Here is a 17,526-nt window from a genome sequence, read left to right as displayed (position 1 = left end):
GTTACATGACTTCTACACGCTTGAAGATAACCATAAGAAGCGTGATCGACTTCGTCTCAAAGTTCTGCTCTCTTTTTGGGTTAGACAAAAACAAGAAACGGGACAGAGATGACAGGGACAACAAGAATGATAGCGACGACGGCGACGTTAGAGCCAAGTTACACTAGAGATATCAGGGACAATAAAGACCATCAGAAGAACATGTGTAGTCAATACCGTAGACAGAAATCACATAGCGCACACCATTCCAATCAGAAGTGCTGGAGAAGATAACACAAATTACCTCAAAATCTATATCCACCACACAATCTTTCAGAACAGTAACCCCCCCCCCCCCCCCCCCTTTTTTTTTTTTTTTGAATTACAAGACTGTACAACTCATTGAATACAGACAGACAAATCGTTCTCTCCTGGAGAGCCTAATGTCACCATGCTATCAGTTGCGATCTTGATCCTCTGCTATATCTCCAGCTTTCTCTGGTTCCAGGTTAAGAGGCGCATCAGTTAGGATATCCCTTGTCTCCCTTCTTGCCGCTGCCCTTGGCCACCTTCGAAGGCTTCACCCAGCCGACAACCTCGTCCGAGATGGAAGTCAGTTTGTCGAAATGACCTAGCGATCGTCCCTTTTTGATGGCCGCCGCTTATTTGACGATTCTCCTTTGTGCCGTTTCCCAGCTCGCTGGAACAGGCTGCGCCAGCCTCCCTGGCGCCTAGGTGGTCCTTCCGTGGCTCGAACTGGTTGCGGCTGCTGTGGTTCGGGGGCCATAGCCATCTCTACCTCCTGGGGAGTCCCTTGAATAGGTGAGGGTGAGTAATAGATGGGACGTTGCTCGTTTTCCGCTTGCGGTAGAGGAAGGGCACGGAGGTACTGGCCAGGCCTATGAATTGTAGTGGAAGTTCGGCGGTGATGATGTTGCTCAATAGGTGCTGATTACTCCAAGTCAGATGACTTAGAATAAAGATGTCGATGTTGTGCACATAACTGACCTGTATGGGCGTGACCTGAACCAAGCCCACTTGTCCGGCGCGGCGGAAGTGGACTCTCTGTAAGAGGGCCTTCAGGCTTGAAGGATTTCCGGGTATAGTGATGATACACAGGGGGTGCTTTGCGCTCCCGATTAGCCGTTATAGTATCTTTGAAGCTCGTGCGGCGACTCACATGTGTGGGCATGGTTGCCATGAGCATATCTTAGCTCTTTTTTATTTGGCTCACCCTCGAGGTCGCCCACAAAGCTCCGACGCGGTGTTCTGGTTGTGTTATCCTTTAGACGATAACTTGAAGAGTATCTTCTGGTAGAATGCGAGGGTTTTGGGTTCACATTGATCACCGCTGGGGCCGATATTGTTGGCTCTTTCAATGGTTTGAAAAGAGGGACCGCGACCTTTGGTGCAGGGGGAGGTCCAGGAGGTCCAGGAGGGGGAGGGGGCTTAACTTGGTAGTCAGGATCATCCGAGCTGCTGGAGCTCGACGAGGATTCACTTCCGTATAACTTTGTTGTAATAGGAGAGTCATCTTTATTCGGTGGTTTCGATTCGTCCTTGGTATTTAGCGCGTCATCTGCGGTGGATGGTGGAGATTGAGATGTAGCAGTATTCTGCTTTTGTTTCTTGTCACTCAACTTCGAGCCTCGTTCTTTCGGAATATCAGGAGATGGGTCTTCAGCTACCTCAGGAAACTTGACTTTCTTTTCCTCTGTTACGTTAACATTAGTTGCAGGCCGCTCGGTTGACGAAGGTGTTTGATGATGGCGCTCGAGCTTTGTCGTAGTTGATCTCATACCAGGAGGCTCGTTCACCTTTGCTGCCTCTGGTTGCTTAGAATGATGTTTCTTAGAATAAGAGCCTTGTCGGTATGGTTTACGAATTGTGGTACTCTCTCTTGGTATGTCTCGTTTTGGTATAACGTGGATAATACGTGGCTCGTGAGTTGGAACCCGCGGGTGGCTGGTAGACCGCGAAGGGACAGCGCCCCTCGGCCCGGTCGGATTCGAGAAGCTTGTTCTCACTTCTGACTTGCGGTCCGAGAACGAGTTTGGAGCTGGATTAAGATTTGGGTAAAACATAGATGGAAATTTTGAACCACCTGGATGAGAGGTCGGCCTCACACCGGAGCTTGGAAAATTGAAATTGCTGTCTTCACGATGGCCATGCGCAGCTGGACCGGTGTCTGTATTTAAAGGCGGAGGAGGACGTGTACGGTTTGAAGATGTCTTGAAGGACGGCTCTGGAAATTTTGGAGGTCGTGGTGGCAGTCTAGAATTCTCCGATGGAGGTGGTGGTGGTGGCCGAAAGTCAGGCGGTGGCCTGGTGTCCGTGTCGGGCCGACCTTGTGTCGGGCCGGGCCCCGGGGGAGGAGGAGGTGGAACAGGCCCCCCGAAGAAATCTCCGTCGTGAAGAGGACGAGAAACACCTGGAGGGCCTCTAGGCATATGATGCCTGCTAGGTCGTTGAGGTGGCCTGGGAGGGAATGAAGATAATGAGGGAGACGGTGATGAAAATGCTGAGAGACTTCCAGGGGACAAACTTCTCGGCGGCGGCCTCCGTCTCCTGAACAGACAACAGCCAACTAGTAAAAGGATCAAAACCGTCCCGCAGGTAGAGCCAATGATGATTCCAAGCTTTTCATCGCTTAAACCTCCGGATGATTTGGCCGGGGGCGAGGAGGGAAAGTCTCCATGGAGAGTTACTGTGGCCGTCTGTGTGCTTGATACTCGGGGTAGTGTCTGAATAATCGTCACACGGCTTGTTTCCTCCAAGCTTTGAAGTCTTTGCCTGGCTTTCAGAGTTGCGCGAGAAGTAGGCTCAGACTCAGATATTCCTAGACTTGACTTGGGCCTCGCGGCGTTTGAGGTGGCGTCACCCATAGGAGGCTGAGATCGGATATACTCAAGTCCGGCATCGAGTCGGGACTCGAAGCTGGTGATCCTTGTCGCTTATTCAATCACATGTGTACTCATCGCTATTCTGTTGGATGATGTGTAATTTAATCCAGGAGATGAGCGATGATTCGTGCCCCAGCATGCTGTTTTGAAGTTGTAGTTGCCGAAAACCAAAGTGACGAGTCTGGCAGACCGAAAACTTGGAGCGACAGCAATACTGCTGCGTGTTGTCCCTCGGAAATTGCGCAAGATCAGTATCAGGCTATGATACATGACCCATCTCCAGGACTAAGTACTCAATATCAAGCAAGAAGTGATGTTTCCAAGGCTGCACACTGTGTTGCCAAAGTCGACTAGGCATGCTGAAGAATCCACAGCCAAGCCAATAATACCCCAAGAAGCCATAGAAAGCTGTTGACTCGACCAATCCGAATCCTCTATAGCCCGACTTGCGCAGGCTTGCAGATGACGTGCATTCGCGTTGACAATGCAGAGGGTGGTTTCTGACCGACCAACTGCGTGGCTGTGGCCTCGGGATGAACTCTTTTTCGAGCAGATGCATCGGCTAACACACTACTTTAGTCCCAGTGTAAGTGCACCACACCACTTCAAAGATTGAGGTGACGCATTGATGGTTCGCAATCCTCAGCCTGATCTGGCTTCTGTAGTTCAATGTGAAGATCAGAGATGAGGATTTCTTTCATTGGGACCTGAACACTGTCCCAGGCGCGAATTATCTTCCAATATTCGGAAAGCCTGCTTGAACATGTCACATTCGCTGTATATGGTGTTCACACCCCGTTGAACCACGTCGGGAACCGCTTTTGCAGTTCAATCAGTTAATCTTAGTTGACTTGCCACATGAGAGCTTCCCACCCCACGAGCCATCGTGCGGCTGAGTACTAGGTGTGCAAGCGATACAAGTTAGCGCGATCGACGGCATCAGGCTGGGTAACGCTATTTGGCTGGATGACCTGCGTGAAAGCCTAGCCAGCCCGTGGCTTACTCGACTTCTGAACGCTTTTGTGTATTCGCTAAACATGCTGGTTGACCTGCCTTTTTTGCAATCAACTTGAGGGCCCCAAACTTGGAGAGGTTGGGACACCTACCAGAAATTTGAATTCGAAACAACCTAAACGATAGATTTATTCCAGGCGCTTTCTCCCGAATATTCCCGAATATTCAGTTATCATGGCCCCTCTACTCGCCCAGCATGGCGGGGTGCTGATGTAACTGTACATGTGCTGATGCACACCATCATTCTGTTGTGCTTACCTGACCTCTGGCATGGGGGTCAACCACACTGGTAGATCAGCTGATACGCCCCGCCCCGAGCCAAGAGGACTCGATTTCTCAGCTAGTTGTGCGACCAAATCAGGCTGTGGTGCAGCCCTTGGTGCATTGCCCGGATTCCGCCAATTCAGGTGTTCGAAGACAGACCACTATCTTGCGTCGAGCTAGTCGACCATCGAAAGGGCGGCACTTTGTGACAACTATGCTGTGGTCGACTCATTGATTCCTCGCCGTACGCCGATGATGGCCTCAAATGAAACAAGAGACCATGGGGACCAGAGTACCTGGTGCCAGTCGAACGATCCCCAATGCGGCAGCTCAACAGAATTAAGCCAGACTGGCCAGGAAAAGGGGGATGCAAACTGCGAAACGAGTGGCGGAGATGGACGCATCCTAGATGATGGCCTCAAAGACACCTCGCCGGGAGAACAAAGCAAAGATCCAACGCGGGTGCCGAGTGGAGCGAATCAGGTTCAAGACGACAACGACAGTGGAAACGCTTCTGATGAGACCATCCAAGAGCCGAATGCCACGAGAGAGACATCAGCGCACCAAGAGGCTGAGCAACGAAAGATCAGGGCGGATGCGGAAAACCGTGGCCTTGAGCAAACCAAAAATCTCAGCCTTCAGGACTTCAAGCGAGCTATTACCAAGGCTGCCGATCAAATGCAAGAAGGCGAGAAGAAGGCGCATGAAAAGGCGCAAGAAGCATCACAAACAATACTGGATGCCATGCTGTGGGACGTCATCAAAGAGCTTCCTCGTGATGACTATCATATCTTGCTCGCAAAGCACCATCTGGCTACGTGCTATTTTCATATGGAGAACTATACACAGGCCGAAGAGTTCTACCGGGAAGTTTTAAAGGCCAGAGAGGCCAAGAAACCTTCCGATCCAGATCTCATCTTGAGAGTTCGGCGGGATTTGGTAGCTACCTTGATACGGTCCGCCAAACGAAAGGACGAGAAGGAAGACTTTCTAGCAGAAGGGATGTACACTGAAGCGATGAATCTTGCCATGCAGAACATTAACGATGCCACGAATTCGACGCCGGAAAACGACGTCGACGATGTATACACCTGCTTGGAAACACTGATTGAACAAGTTACGCCAGAAACCAAAGAGCACGCCGAGTTGCTGAAAAGCTCCGTTTATGCCCAGATTAGACTTGGCAGTGGCATGACCATCGATGATTGGGAAGGGGTCAAAGAGGCTGGGATACAGGCATGGAACATATACGTCTTTGCTGAAGGTGACGAGACAACGGCACACGACATTTACGACACAATCCAGACTCGATTAGAGGACTACCAGGCTAGTTCTCAAGAACCAAATAGCCCTGACTGCACAGAGGCGATTCGAATCGGAGACGAACTAAGGACCGAATGGAAGAAAAGCATGACGAAGGCTAGATGGCAGAAGGCGTTGCAGGCAGCAAAAGACCAGGCCCGACAGACCATTGCTGTGCGGCGGCGTCTTATGATCAATAAGTGGAACCTCTTGGCTCAAGAACTTTTAGAAATCAAGGGAGAGTCGGACATCACGAAAGTGGGGGAACATGAAAGAGATAATATACGAGCGCTAGAAACAACCCCAACAGGCATAGAAACCAGGGACATCGAGAAGAACGAAGAAGACGAACAGGAACAGGAAAGACTGACTCGAGCACTCGATGGGCCGGCAGAAACGGGGCTAGACAGAACTGGAACTGGATTTTCAGAATACTCTGAGGTCGGTAAGTACCGGTGTTTGTTGTGTTTGAATGTTATTACCTTGAACCGACGACTGAGCTGATGTACTCGGCATTGCCACAGAAACCCCAATGGACTTGGACTCGGCTGCGTCTTTGTTCGATATAGGATCTGAGTCCAGCGACATCGAGTAAGTTGAATCGACTCGAGATATTCTATGACGCCTCTCTAATCAATCACTGGGTATAGTCACAGTAAAAGGTGGATGGAAACCTTCATGAAATTTCGAGACACGATTCTCAGTAGGCGACGCGATCCTAATATGGAACGCACCAGAGTTACCGTAATTGACACTGGACTCGATATGAAGCATCCATTTGTACAAAAACGGCGTTGGGTGGAATTCAGACCAGGAACTCATATACCGCTTTTCAAGGACTTTGAACACAATAGTCCTAGTGAGAAAGCAATCGACGAGGATGGTCATGGGACTTTCATCGCAGGCATCGTGCTCCAGCTTGCACCTTTGGCCGAACTCTCAGTGGCCCGAGTCACTAGATCCCGAGACTCAATGAGAACTGACCCACAGATTGAAGGCGAAAACAAAGTCACAGCGGTAAGGTTACGAACCAATGTTATTGTTGCTTACTTCAGCTGACATATCTCCTCCACCAGGCAATTTTACATGCTATTGACGAGTGGAAAACGGACATTATTTCCATATCGTTTGGCTACCAGTCCATTAGAACGGAGGAGTTGCGGAATGCGATCCGGAAAGCAATATTCCAGAACGTAATCGTTTTTGGTGCTGCCGGTAACTTCGGAAATACGAGGGCCAATGTGTCATTCCCAGCAAGACTCGCGGGCGTCTTCAAGATCTTTGCATGCAACCATCATGGCCGTGGAAGCTCCTTCAGCGCGAACGGAACCGCAAACTCAAGCTACTGCTTCAGCACGCTTGGCACCAACGTCGTGTCGATATGGCCCGAGGATCATAGAGAGGCCGCAAATAATGACGAGGCAGCTAAGAAAGGCGACATACGAATCGTTGACATGCCCAAGCAGAAGGGACTTTGGGTAGCAATGTCCGGGACTTCATTTGCAACGCCCATCGCGGCGTCTCTCGCGGCCATTATCTACCAGTTCTATGATGTGAACAAACTCATCATGTCGATGCCACCCTCATTGAAGTTCAAGACGGTCGATGTAGTTCGAGCCGTACTACTGCAAATGAGCATGGAGGCCGACATTGACAGATACAACTATCTCAACCCTGCTGTTGGGCGAGACAACTTTTTCAACTTTAGAGAGGGAAGGGGTGAGGATAGGGTGTCTTTCTTTGCACGGAAACTAGCGGATTGCATATGGGCCGCAGACATCTAGACAGTTTCTTCATACTTTGCATACCTCATTCATATTTTCCCATGGCGATATCTACTCCATTTTCTCATGAACCGTTTCCGACGTCTGTGTCGAAAGAAAAGAAGTGCAATTGGACTACAAGCCATGCAAATAGATGCAAACTACTTAATCAGCCATTATGATTAGACATTTATCACTGTCATCCCCGTCGATTACTTCCTTTGTAGTATCCCGAGCAGGAAGAGAAGGCCCAAAGTCGTCATTCTCGACCAGAATTCTGTCGATTTCATTGGCATCGACCAATTCTTCAGAAGCCTCTTCGTCACTATCATCCTCATAGCTGCTATCATCATCAGCACTTGCAGCACCTGTTCCATGCAGCTCTCCACCTGAAACATCGTTCCCAAGTGTGACTTTGTTGCTGAAACTGACGTGGATCTTGCGTAGCCTGTACGCGAAAACAAAGTCACCGCATGGCACACTGCTCTCGACTGTACCCTTGGATCGATCTGCTCCACCCTGAAAGCCTGCTGAAATTGCTCCTCCAGTTCCTGGATCACCACTCAGTTTTGCGAACCCTCCAATTGTGCGCCTAGCCTCAGATGTCATTATGCCGGGACTCTTAGCTATCTTGAGTCCAGTGACCATGTAGATGATCTTCTTTACAGGAATGGCTCTCTTGAAGAAGCTGTCGCGTGTCAGAAGTTTCTGTACCGCCGCCTCCTTCACACTGTTGGTGACATATTCACACTCTCTTGCTGCTCCAAGCTCGAGGAACGAAGTCTCGAGCTGAGAAGCGCTCCAAGACTGGGTAAACTCTTGCGATGCTTGAGCGGACATCTCCGCTGCGACGGCTGCCAGAAATTGTGCGAAAACTCCGAAGTTACCCGCTTTATCACTGGATTCTTCGTGATACCAGTCACCCCTGAGCGACGAGTGGATGATGTCTGCTGGGATGGGCTTCAAAGGAGGCGCTATGCGGCGGTACGGAGCGTGGGGATCTTCGATGAGTTGGCCAAGTTGAATCAAACAATCTGGCTCATAATCGGCGCTGCGGAGAATGAAGTATGCCTTCTGATGGTCTTTCGGATGGCGCGGCGCCATTTTCTCTCTAGGTTGCGATGTAAGAGGTCGCGAGATAGGGAGTATGATGTACAGCCTCAGTGGATCTCGGAAATGGGGGAGAGATATAATAATATACACCGTACTTGCTTTCGCCGTCTCACTGTGTAAGCCATAAGAAGGGACAAACGTCCTCGGGTGCATGGCCATGCTGGTTGTACTTAGTGTTGCGCTATCCGCGGCATTGGAGAGCGCACAGTACGTACTTCAGTCTTCCGTTACTACTTTCTCGAGTTCATCCTGCATGGAAGGGTCACGAGGCCTTTGCAAGGCTTCTTCATACCCCGCGCCTCTTGATTTAAAACTACGCATCATCATTACCGCCCTCTTATGCGCCCGGTCCACCCCTAAAACTTGCTTCGACGGATGTAATGGAACCTGAAGACGGTGCTTGAGTTCAGTAGCTGCACTTGAGCGGAAGGCTGTCAGAAGTAACGTAGCATACAGCCTGATTTGGACAGCTGCAGAGTGGCATATTGCCTCATGAAGCAGGCTGCGAACACTCTGCAAATAGAACCTCCACCAAGAATGCTGTCACAATCTCATTGGGAGATAGAGCGTTCCCGTGTTGCTGCGCTGAGATTCAGCCGCAAAACTGATCCTACTAGGCTTTTCACAGCCCAAGTAGGGATAACGGCGCGCGTCCTACTGAACTTTTGCGGAAAGATTGATAGGTCATTTGTCATGCTGCTGAAAGCCGCCTCTGTAGTCACTCAAAAGTGCAATATATATGAGGCGCAGTAGTATTTGTGCAGGGTTCTTGATCTTCTCCCAATTTGAATTCCGCAGAATTACTACAAATCACTGCGACCCCCTGCAATTATTGTAACGGCCATCTAACATCATTCTGAACCTCGTGTGATTCTTTCGTTCGTGCCGCTTGGTGGGCATTAGTTACTATTATGTCTTGTTCTCTCTTCTTCTCTCCCACCAAAGGAGCAACATAGCGCCAGGGCGACACAATTACTGTAACATGGGCAAGTGGTGATGTACCCAATCCGCCTTTCGTCAGCGATCTCAATCACATCAATTTGACGCTCGAGAATGTGCTGCAATCAACTAATGAAACACTTATCCGTGAGTTCATATTGTCCAGCTTCTCAATCTTTGTCAATAATCTAACATGCTTTAGTTGGCTACGCTTTCAAATATGGCACCGAAAACTGGAAAGATACCGGATTTAGTGGAAGCTGTGCTACACAAATGTCATGGAACTGGACTATTCCATCAAACTTGAGGTCGGCGGAATCAGAGTACCGCCTCATGTTACACAACCACACTGCAGTAGGGCCACCGTACGTGTACATGAGCAGGAGCGAATCATTCACAATTGAAGCGGCGACTACTACATCTGCGCCAACAGCGACGATGACTACGACGAATCCAGCATCTACATCGGCGACATCGGCAACGTCTACACCGACTCCGGCCTCAGGTCCGTCTACCGGCGCTAAAGCTGGAATTGGCGTCGGTGCTGCTGCTGCGGTATTGCTCTTTGGGCTTGGGTCATGTTTTTTCATAAGACACAGGAGAGGAATCAGTCGGCACAATGTTAGGAAACCCCAAATGCAGAAGTCAGGTTACGCGAAAGCAGAGATGGATGCCACTGAGACTCGACAGAGGATGGAGCTAGATGCAGATTCAGCTAGTATTCGTAACGGTTGGCATGAAGCACCCACAGAGTCTCCTAGGAGAGGTCCAGTGGAGTTGTCAGGTTGAGGTTAGAGGAGCGCAGAAAACGCAGATTCAACGTCAGGAAGACTAGTAGTATCTTTTGATGGCTTGAAATCAAGAGGGGCCCACGGAAACGGTCATATGTGTGTAAGGTAGACAAGTTATGTGACTTGACTAGGAAGGGTTTGCCTGATAAAATAGAGAGTGTGTCTTTCGAAAGAGAAGAGCGACGATGTGAAACCGACACAATAGAGAGTTCGTGTTCGAATGTCTTGCAAATTGGGCCTTTGGGACCTACAAAGCGTTTAAGACTGTGAAAAAGACCATCCTTGATTAATGATTAATAAGCTACTTATGCTCTGTATGAGCAGAATACTATTGAATATCTACAAATGAGTTCGCTTCTTGTCAAACTGGTACAAACACTGTTCTGGCCACACAGGGCACGCCATCCTTAGACAATGCAAATAGATACCAAGACCCAGGGATGAGAACACCCGAGTCATTTGGAAGTCTCACTGTGTACTTGCCCGCCCCGTTCTTCTTGACGTCAGTCAACGGCACGCGTCGCTGGTCCGAGTTGATACTGTGCGTCGCGCTTCCCATTCGAACCATTGCAAATGAGGCACCGTCGAGCCCGCCCTCAAGCGTAATCGTGATGGAGGATCCGACCTTTACTGAAGTAGCCGAGATGCTCGAGATCACAGGTCGCTTTGCCAATTCACCCGCGGTAGTGAACAAATAGGGCGGGGAAAAGATCTCGCCGTCGAAGTGATCCTTGGCGCGATCACACCAAGATAGGTCGCTGCCCTGAGCAGCTGGGCACATACCTCCGCCGCCGACAAAGACAGTAGCGTCCGGTAGGAGAATGCCAACGGCGTGATAGTTGCGCGGAACCGTAGCAGGAGCCATTTGAGTCCAGCCTCTTGTCTTGGGATCCCAGATCTCAGGGATCAGCACAGAGTCTGTGTCAGTAAAGACCAAGGACCGGCGCTGTCCGCCAGTCACGATGACCTTGCCGTCTGGAAGCACGATGGCGTTCGCAAAGCCACGAGGAAAGTTCATATCCGGGAGAGTCTCCACAGTCGCCGGCACACCGGGCTCCGTGATAGTGATGAGATGGGTTGCCTTCGTGCCGTCACTGTCGGTATAATCCTGGCTTCCTCCCGCGGTAAGAATCTTTCCGACATCGAACATGACGTTGACGCCGCACATCTGGTCCATGACGTTCGTGCGGACGCCTCCTGGAGAAACAGAGCCGCCATTGTTGGTGCTGTACCAGTTCATCGCTTTACTAGGGCCAGCTTGGAAGACGGAACCGTTGCGCCAGCCGTAAAGCCAGGCATGGTTGTCTTCTCGCCAAGGTCCCTCGCGATCAGTTGTCAACAGCGGTGTTGGGTCAGTTCCTTGTAGTAGAGTCCACTTGTTCTGGACAGGGTCATAAGCCTCGCCTGTCTTTCCGCCAATGGGACCCGTAAAAGACCCTCCGATGGTGAAGATGCGGCCATCTGACAACGTAGCTGACGTCTGATATCCACGTGCTATGACCATGTCGGCCGCGCGGGTGAACTGGTTCGTTGCAGGGTCGTATACACTAACAGCTTCGGCATTCTCGCCGCCAGAGATGACGATCTTGCCAGAGGCAAGTGAGCTGATTCCAGGGCAAAACATGTCGTGCTTTGTGTTTGTGATAGTCCGCTGAGAGACGGCACCGGTGAGAAAGTTGTAGTCTGCGAACTGCGTGATGCCAGTAGGGCCGCTGAATGCGCGGTCACCCCATGACGAGAACACAAGAAGTCTCGATGAGGAAGGCTGAGCCGGCACGACGTAGGCAGCAACGGGGATGATCGGGAACTGGATCACATCCGACCACCGGCCGACCCTCGACGTAGCCTTGGATGTGCTGGCCTTGGTCATCTGTAGGGAGGTGAACTGGCGGTTGAACTTCCAATCTGACGCGGCGGCAACAGTTCCCTTGATGTGGCAAACACTGTTCTGCATATCGTAGACGGCATAGACGCAGTCCTGGTTCGTGGTACAGCTTTCGGCACAAGCTTGAACAGAAGCACAACCGTCAATAATGTTGACACTCGGGACCGTGAAGTCTGCGTTCTTGCAAGTCGCGAAGCTAGCGCCGTTCTGGGTGGTGATGTTGGAGTAGCCACCTGAGCAGCTGGTAATGCCGTCACCATCTGCGAGGACAGAGACCTTGGTTATCGAGTCGAAGCCAGACTGGTATGCCCACTGAAGTTCTTTCGGTTCCGCTTTGATGTAGCATTTCGAGCTTGACTTTTGGAAAACGGCTCTCGAGCAGGATGAGTCGTTGCCACATTCGATAGCGCATGCCTCGATTGATGTAACTCCATCAACATCTCGGACCGTGGTGCCTTGATAATCCGTGTTTGGGCAGGCTGCCAAAATCGCTCCAGCGGAGGTGACGTTCGTTGCGCCCGTTGGGCAAGATTGAATAGGCGCGCCATTGCTCAGCTTGGAGACAAGTCTGATGGTCGTGAAGCGAGCGTCTGTGGCCCATGTGAGACCATCCTTGGCCTTGAGATGGCAGCCGAAGTTGGCCTTGTCGTAGATTGCCTTGTCACATTGGGGATCTTGGCTACAGGCTTGGGCGCAGTCGAACAATGTGGCGACAGTGTCAACAAACTTGGTTGTTGTTCCTTGGTAGTCAGTTTGATGGCAGACGGCCCAGGTGGAAGAGCCGTCGGCTGCGACAATGTTCTCCTCGGCAGATGGACAACTCGAGAGTTGGGCTCGTGAAGTCTGAATTAGTGATAAAGACAGGAAAAGGAAAGAAAAGAGTGTAGTTCGACCCATGATGCCGGTTGTTTGCGAAAGAGCGGCGTGAGACACAAGGGCTACAATCTCACGATCAGTGGGAGTATGGATGTGATCCCCTATTTGAAAGTCTACTCGGGCCGAACTACCCAATGACGTACGGAAAGGAAGCCTTCCGCCCACCGTAGTCAACCGCAGGTGCAATAACCCATCGCCGAGCTTCTAAAAGAAATACGAGCGTCTGTCTCCTGGATCGAACGGTGCATCTTGCCTGTTGGCTCTAGCATGAAACACATGGGCTTGCTCATGAGCCGAGAAGCCGATCATAAACTTCTATTTGAGGCCTTCTTTCATAAGCGGATCAATCACATAATAGAAATCTTGAAACTTAGGCCCAAATTCTGGCACCGTCAACGGTGGCTGCGGTGAATTTGAGATGTGGGCAGTCTGCGACGAATAACGCCGAGCCTTGGAAGCAGCCGATGGCTTCTGAGACAGTTCTTTGGCAGACAATGCCCGTGTCGAAAAAGATGAAAGGGGTAGTCAATTTGACGGACGTCTCTTAGCGGACAAAATGCGGATGTGGCTCGGCTTAGCATTGAAATATGGTTGACACTATTGATCGCTTTGACTAGGCCATGCCAGACGTAGCTGGTGTCGCTGAGCACGAGCATGGGGACCGTCAACGATCAGTAATAAACTATACGAGTCTGTTCAGGTCGACAACTTAAACTCAATAGGCTAAGTCTCTGTTGGACTTGGCTCTGAAATTTTCACTCTCTTGTGAGGCATTCGGCTTCAACCAGTTTAAACCGACGTTGATGATACAAGACTCACGGAAGTTTAGAGGTACATCTGAATGGTGAAGGTCGATGAAGTGCAATGGAATATACAGATTTTTGTCTATGTTTATGTACAGGTTTTACAAAGGAAACAAATGCCTATCGCAACAAATACTGCTTTTCACTCCAGTCAAATCCATCCTTCTAGTTGACATAGATGGTGCGGAACTTGCTGTCGACATGCCACCCAGCACTGGACAGAGACGGGTTGCCCTTGTTGTAGCACGTCCATGTGGAAGGGTTGTACACAATCTTGTTGCATCCAGACTTCAATTTGCATAGCAAGATGCAGGCGGTGTCGGAGAGAACACCGTACCAAATATCCGTGGCAGGGTTATTGGTGAAGTCACTGCTGGGGCAGACCGTGTACACAGTCTTGAGAACGGTGACGGTGTACGTCGGTGCCAGGCACTGGGTAAGGGGAGTGTTGTCGGCGACCTTGACGAGGGTCTGGAAGCCGGAGTTGACGTTCCAGTTGGAGGCGGCGACGCTGGGGCTGCCCTTGAGGTAGCAAATTTGGGTGGAGGGCCTGTAGACAGCCTTGGTGCAGCCGGAGGTCTTCTCGCATTGGGTTGCGCAGTCCTTGTTGGAGGTGTAGCCGTAGTAGATCTGAGGACTGGGGATCATGAAGTCGGTATCGGGGCAGACTGCGTACAGGCTGCCGTTGTTGCCGACTACATAGCTGGATGGGTTCGGGCAGCTGGAGATGGGGCCGGTACTGGAAGAGACACCAGTCACTGCGGAGGTGGTGGGCTTGACGGATGTCGACAACGTGGAAGGCTTGCTGGTGGTGGAGGTTGTGAGGGCGATAGCTGGGATAGATGTGCTGCTAGTGATGGCAACAAGAGTTGTCAGGCTGCTCGTGACGCCAGCAACAGATGTCAAAGAGCCAGAGTTGCCCTGAGGGCAAACGAAAGTACCAGGGTCGGCGGTGAGAGAGTAAGAGTAAGCGTATTGAATGGTGTAAACGTCGCTGCCAGAGGTGTATCCGGTGTTAACAGCGTAGCTTTTGTCCCAGGTTCGGGAGTAGAGAGCGCAGATCTGAGCCTGAGTGACACCGTTCTTGACAAGGAGGTAGCTGGTGAAGAAATGGCACCTCAAACCGTTGAACGGGTTGGTCTCTTGTGCTTGAGCGGCGCAGTCAGTTGCGCAGAGGGAAGGATCGTATGCGTTGTTGGTGTGAGACTTGAATGTGATGTAGCTGTTGCAGTCTGAAGGAGCGTTGATAGTAGCCTTGTCGGTAAAAGTTGCGTTGTAGCCTGAGACGGGGTAGTCAGGGGCGGTGAGCTGGTATCCATTGGAGCCGGCAACCACGATGTGGAAGTCGTTTCTCCAACCACCGCTGTTCGTGGCAGTAGATGGTCCAATGCCGACACCCCAGAAACTGCACTTGATGACGGTCGTACTGTTGGGGTTGGGGCAGCTAGCGGCGGGATCGACGGTCGGGTCGCGCTCAAAGAAGATGTTAAAAGCGGCACATCCATCAATCTTGGCACAGTCTGCTGCGCAGAGAGAAGGATCGTAGGTCGCGTAAGTGCTGTAGCCTTGGTATGCCGAGGCTGAGGTGGCAGACTGGAGATTTTGGAAAGTTCGGTACCAGCCAGAAGGAGTGACGGCCGAGTTGGCGGCATTGGAGAAGTCGGTGTCGGCAAGGAAGGCCTGGTCCGTGTCAGGAGACGGGACCGGGCCGCTACCTGCAGGGAGAGCGCCGCAGTCGCGGGCGATCAACTGCTTGCCAAGATCACGCTTGGATGCTGCGACAGTCTGGTTACCGACACCGATAGGGACGGACTCCAATGCGGGAGCGGGGATGCTTGCAAGCTCTGAAAGAGTGAGGAGCTGAGCAGCACCAGTTGCCGCGAATGCGGCCAGGGTAGCGAAGGTGCGCATGTTGGAAAGTGATTGAAGCTGAGCTGGTAAAAATGAATGTTAGTAGGAAGTGAGTGAAGAAGCTGTGTGAATGAATGGCTGTGAAGGCTGTGATTGAAACAGATGAGATGAGCGACTCGTCTCAAGAGTTATATATCAGAAAGCTACGACGATGGGATCTATCAGGACATGACAGGATTACAAGCTACAAACCGTTCCTTTGAGCCACAAAGAAAGAGCAAGTTATGGACTGACGTCTGCTCTAGCGGAGAGGAGCCAAGCACCGGAGGACCGAAGGAGTCAACTTAGAGTCGCTGGACTCGGGAGACAAACAAGGACTCGGCACACCATGCAGCTGGGCAGAATAGGTAGCCGGCTTGGCTGTCGGAGACCCCAGGAAGAACAGGACCACGTGGGAGGCACCTGTCAGGTAAAATTGTCACAAAGAGCCTTTGTGTGTATGAGATGGTTGAACCGAGAGTATGTCATGGACAACAAAGACTCACTCTCAAGTGGCTGAACGTTAGCCTCCATGACATCGGTTGATACCTGAAGGCATTAGTCTTGATTCGGATGGTGCTCCGTTCCGCCACAACTCGTGTTGACAGCCACCGCGTTGACTGTTATCGGCAGAGCTAATGCACAAAGAATTCAAATGCGATACCGAGCATTAAGTCAGATGCTAGTAGAACGGTGAGTGACGGCTAGAATGCAATCTGCCACGAGACTGAGTATGCGAAGAGGAAAGGTCGGCCTTCGGGGTCGCCTGGCTGCCTGTGGCTAATTTTACATGTGCGTAATCCGACCTGTGGATTTAGAGTTTTGGTGCCGTGCTTGGATTTAGGTACAGGATTATTCACTGACGTTTCCACTTGTAACATCGAAGAGATGCATGAGATGAGTTGACTTATCAATTCAAGGCTGACTAAAAGTACTGTTGAGCACCTGTCCATCTGCAGGCTTCACTCCTGACGTATCGATAGCTTCTACCCAATAACCCGGTTTCGTCTAAGCAAATGCATACGGCATGTGCCCAGCCAGTCTCCGTCAGAACTCGATGTATTCGTGCGCGGGCAGGCGATGTTGGACGACATCATCAGCGTTCAACATATCTGTGCTAGACACGCGATGCTCCGCAGCCGCGCGATCCGGAACAATGCCTGAAGCAACGTGACGCTCTACCAGTCTTGCCCGAGACAAATCGCGATCAATATTCAGAAACCACAACTCATCCATAAGACTCGCAGCCGAGCGCCATGGTTCCCTGTCAAGACTCAAGTACAACCCCTCGAAGACTATAACGCGAGCCTCTTTTGGTACGCAAATGTCGTCTTCCACAGGATCCTTCACCGCATGGTCGAAGCTCGGAGCGAAGGTGTTGGGTGTCGCGTCGGTCACCGGTTCTCGGAGGGCTTGAACCAAGCGATGAAAGCGCTGCGAATCGAAGGTGAACGCAGCGCCCCTACGGTGAATAGCTTCAGCCGGATTGGGCATTGCTGCGAGCTGTGATCTATACAAGTGGAAACCGTCCATGGGGATCATGGCGACAAAGTTCTCTTTAGGCTGTGCACTCTGGAGCTTTGCTACTAAGGCTGTTGCCAAAGTCGTTTTGCCTGATCCCGGAACACCAGATATCGCAATCATAACACGACTGCTAGGATCATGTAGCTCATGCAAGCCTATACTGTTCGTTAGCCCTGTTGCTCGACAAACCCTTCAGTTTACGTCGGTGAAACGTACGGAGAACCTTCGCAGTCAATCGGTCCAGCTGTGTAGTGTACACATCTGTCTCGACATCGGTTTGTCTTTTGAGCGTCATGTTAGATTGGTTGCTTCAGTATACTATGGAGGCAAAGGTTTCACGAAAAGCGGAAGGCGAAGACCGAGTTGAGGACGGCGCTTTTGTTTATTCCTCAAATATGTACCTTCGTGCCGCTCACTGACATCTTGGAAAACACGCGGCTTCTGCGGCACTCGTTTGACCATAGAGACTGACGGGATCGT

At 51.0% G+C, this 17,526-nt stretch overlaps 7 protein-coding genes across 7 annotated transcripts; 2 read left to right on the top strand and 5 right to left on the bottom strand.

The window, feature by feature from the left end:
- Positions 1 to 774: 774 nt before the first annotated feature.
- CGGC5_v010479 (uncharacterized protein) lies at positions 775 to 1,171 on the bottom strand (the record flags this gene model as incomplete). The annotated part of the gene is made up of 3 exons (XM_032021342.1): positions 775 to 927; positions 988 to 1,104; positions 1,160 to 1,171. The coding sequence occupies 3 exons, from the start codon at positions 1,169 to 1,171 to the stop codon at positions 775 to 777; spliced, it is 282 nt and encodes a 93-aa protein (XP_031881703.1).
- A 3,244-nt stretch (positions 1,172 to 4,415) lies between these two features.
- Positions 4,416 to 7,246, top strand: epr (Minor extracellular protease Epr; the record flags this gene model as incomplete). Its single annotated transcript, XM_066152364.1, has 4 exons — positions 4,416 to 5,907; positions 5,987 to 6,053; positions 6,323 to 6,479; positions 6,539 to 7,246. The coding sequence occupies 4 exons, from the start codon at positions 4,416 to 4,418 to the stop codon at positions 7,244 to 7,246; spliced, it is 2,424 nt and encodes an 807-aa protein (XP_066008084.1).
- A 144-nt stretch (positions 7,247 to 7,390) lies between these two features.
- On the bottom strand, positions 7,391 to 8,329 carry CGGC5_v010477 (uncharacterized protein; the record flags this gene model as incomplete). The annotated part of the gene is made up of 1 exon (XM_066152363.1): positions 7,391 to 8,329. The coding sequence occupies one exon, from the start codon at positions 8,327 to 8,329 to the stop codon at positions 7,391 to 7,393; it is 939 nt and encodes a 312-aa protein (XP_066008155.1).
- A 166-nt stretch (positions 8,330 to 8,495) lies between these two features.
- On the top strand, positions 8,496 to 9,801 carry CGGC5_v010476 (uncharacterized protein; the record flags this gene model as incomplete). The annotated part of the gene is made up of 4 exons (XM_066152362.1): positions 8,496 to 8,545; positions 9,330 to 9,424; positions 9,480 to 9,642; positions 9,684 to 9,801. 4 exons carry the CDS (start codon positions 8,496 to 8,498, stop codon positions 9,799 to 9,801), a joined length of 426 nt encoding a protein of 141 aa, XP_066008156.1.
- Positions 9,802 to 10,429: 628 nt separating this feature from the next.
- On the bottom strand, positions 10,430 to 12,850 carry GAOA-0 (Galactose oxidase; the record flags this gene model as incomplete). The annotated part of the gene is made up of 1 exon (XM_032021347.1): positions 10,430 to 12,850. One exon carries the CDS (start codon positions 12,848 to 12,850, stop codon positions 10,430 to 10,432), a length of 2,421 nt encoding a protein of 806 aa, XP_031881628.1.
- Positions 12,851 to 13,797: 947 nt separating this feature from the next.
- CGGC5_v010474 (uncharacterized protein) lies at positions 13,798 to 15,543 on the bottom strand (the record flags this gene model as incomplete). The annotated part of the gene is made up of 1 exon (XM_032021348.2): positions 13,798 to 15,543. One exon carries the CDS (start codon positions 15,541 to 15,543, stop codon positions 13,798 to 13,800), a length of 1,746 nt encoding a protein of 581 aa, XP_031881627.2.
- Positions 15,544 to 16,569: 1,026 nt separating this feature from the next.
- Positions 16,570 to 17,341, bottom strand: CGGC5_v010473 (putative uridine kinase; the record flags this gene model as incomplete). The annotated part of the gene is made up of 2 exons (XM_032021349.1): positions 16,570 to 17,201; positions 17,263 to 17,341. The coding sequence occupies 2 exons, from the start codon at positions 17,339 to 17,341 to the stop codon at positions 16,570 to 16,572; spliced, it is 711 nt and encodes a 236-aa protein (XP_031881622.1).
- Between the last annotated feature and the right edge of the window lie 185 nt (positions 17,342 to 17,526).

Source organism: Colletotrichum fructicola (genome assembly GCF_000319635.2).
Source record: "Colletotrichum fructicola Nara gc5 chromosome Unknown KSG_Nara_v1_contig06, whole genome shotgun sequence".
NCBI lineage: Eukaryota > Fungi > Ascomycota > Sordariomycetes > Glomerellales > Glomerellaceae > Colletotrichum > Colletotrichum fructicola.
Note: the sequence above shows the minus strand (reverse complement) of the source record. Positions and strands in the feature narration are given on the sequence as shown.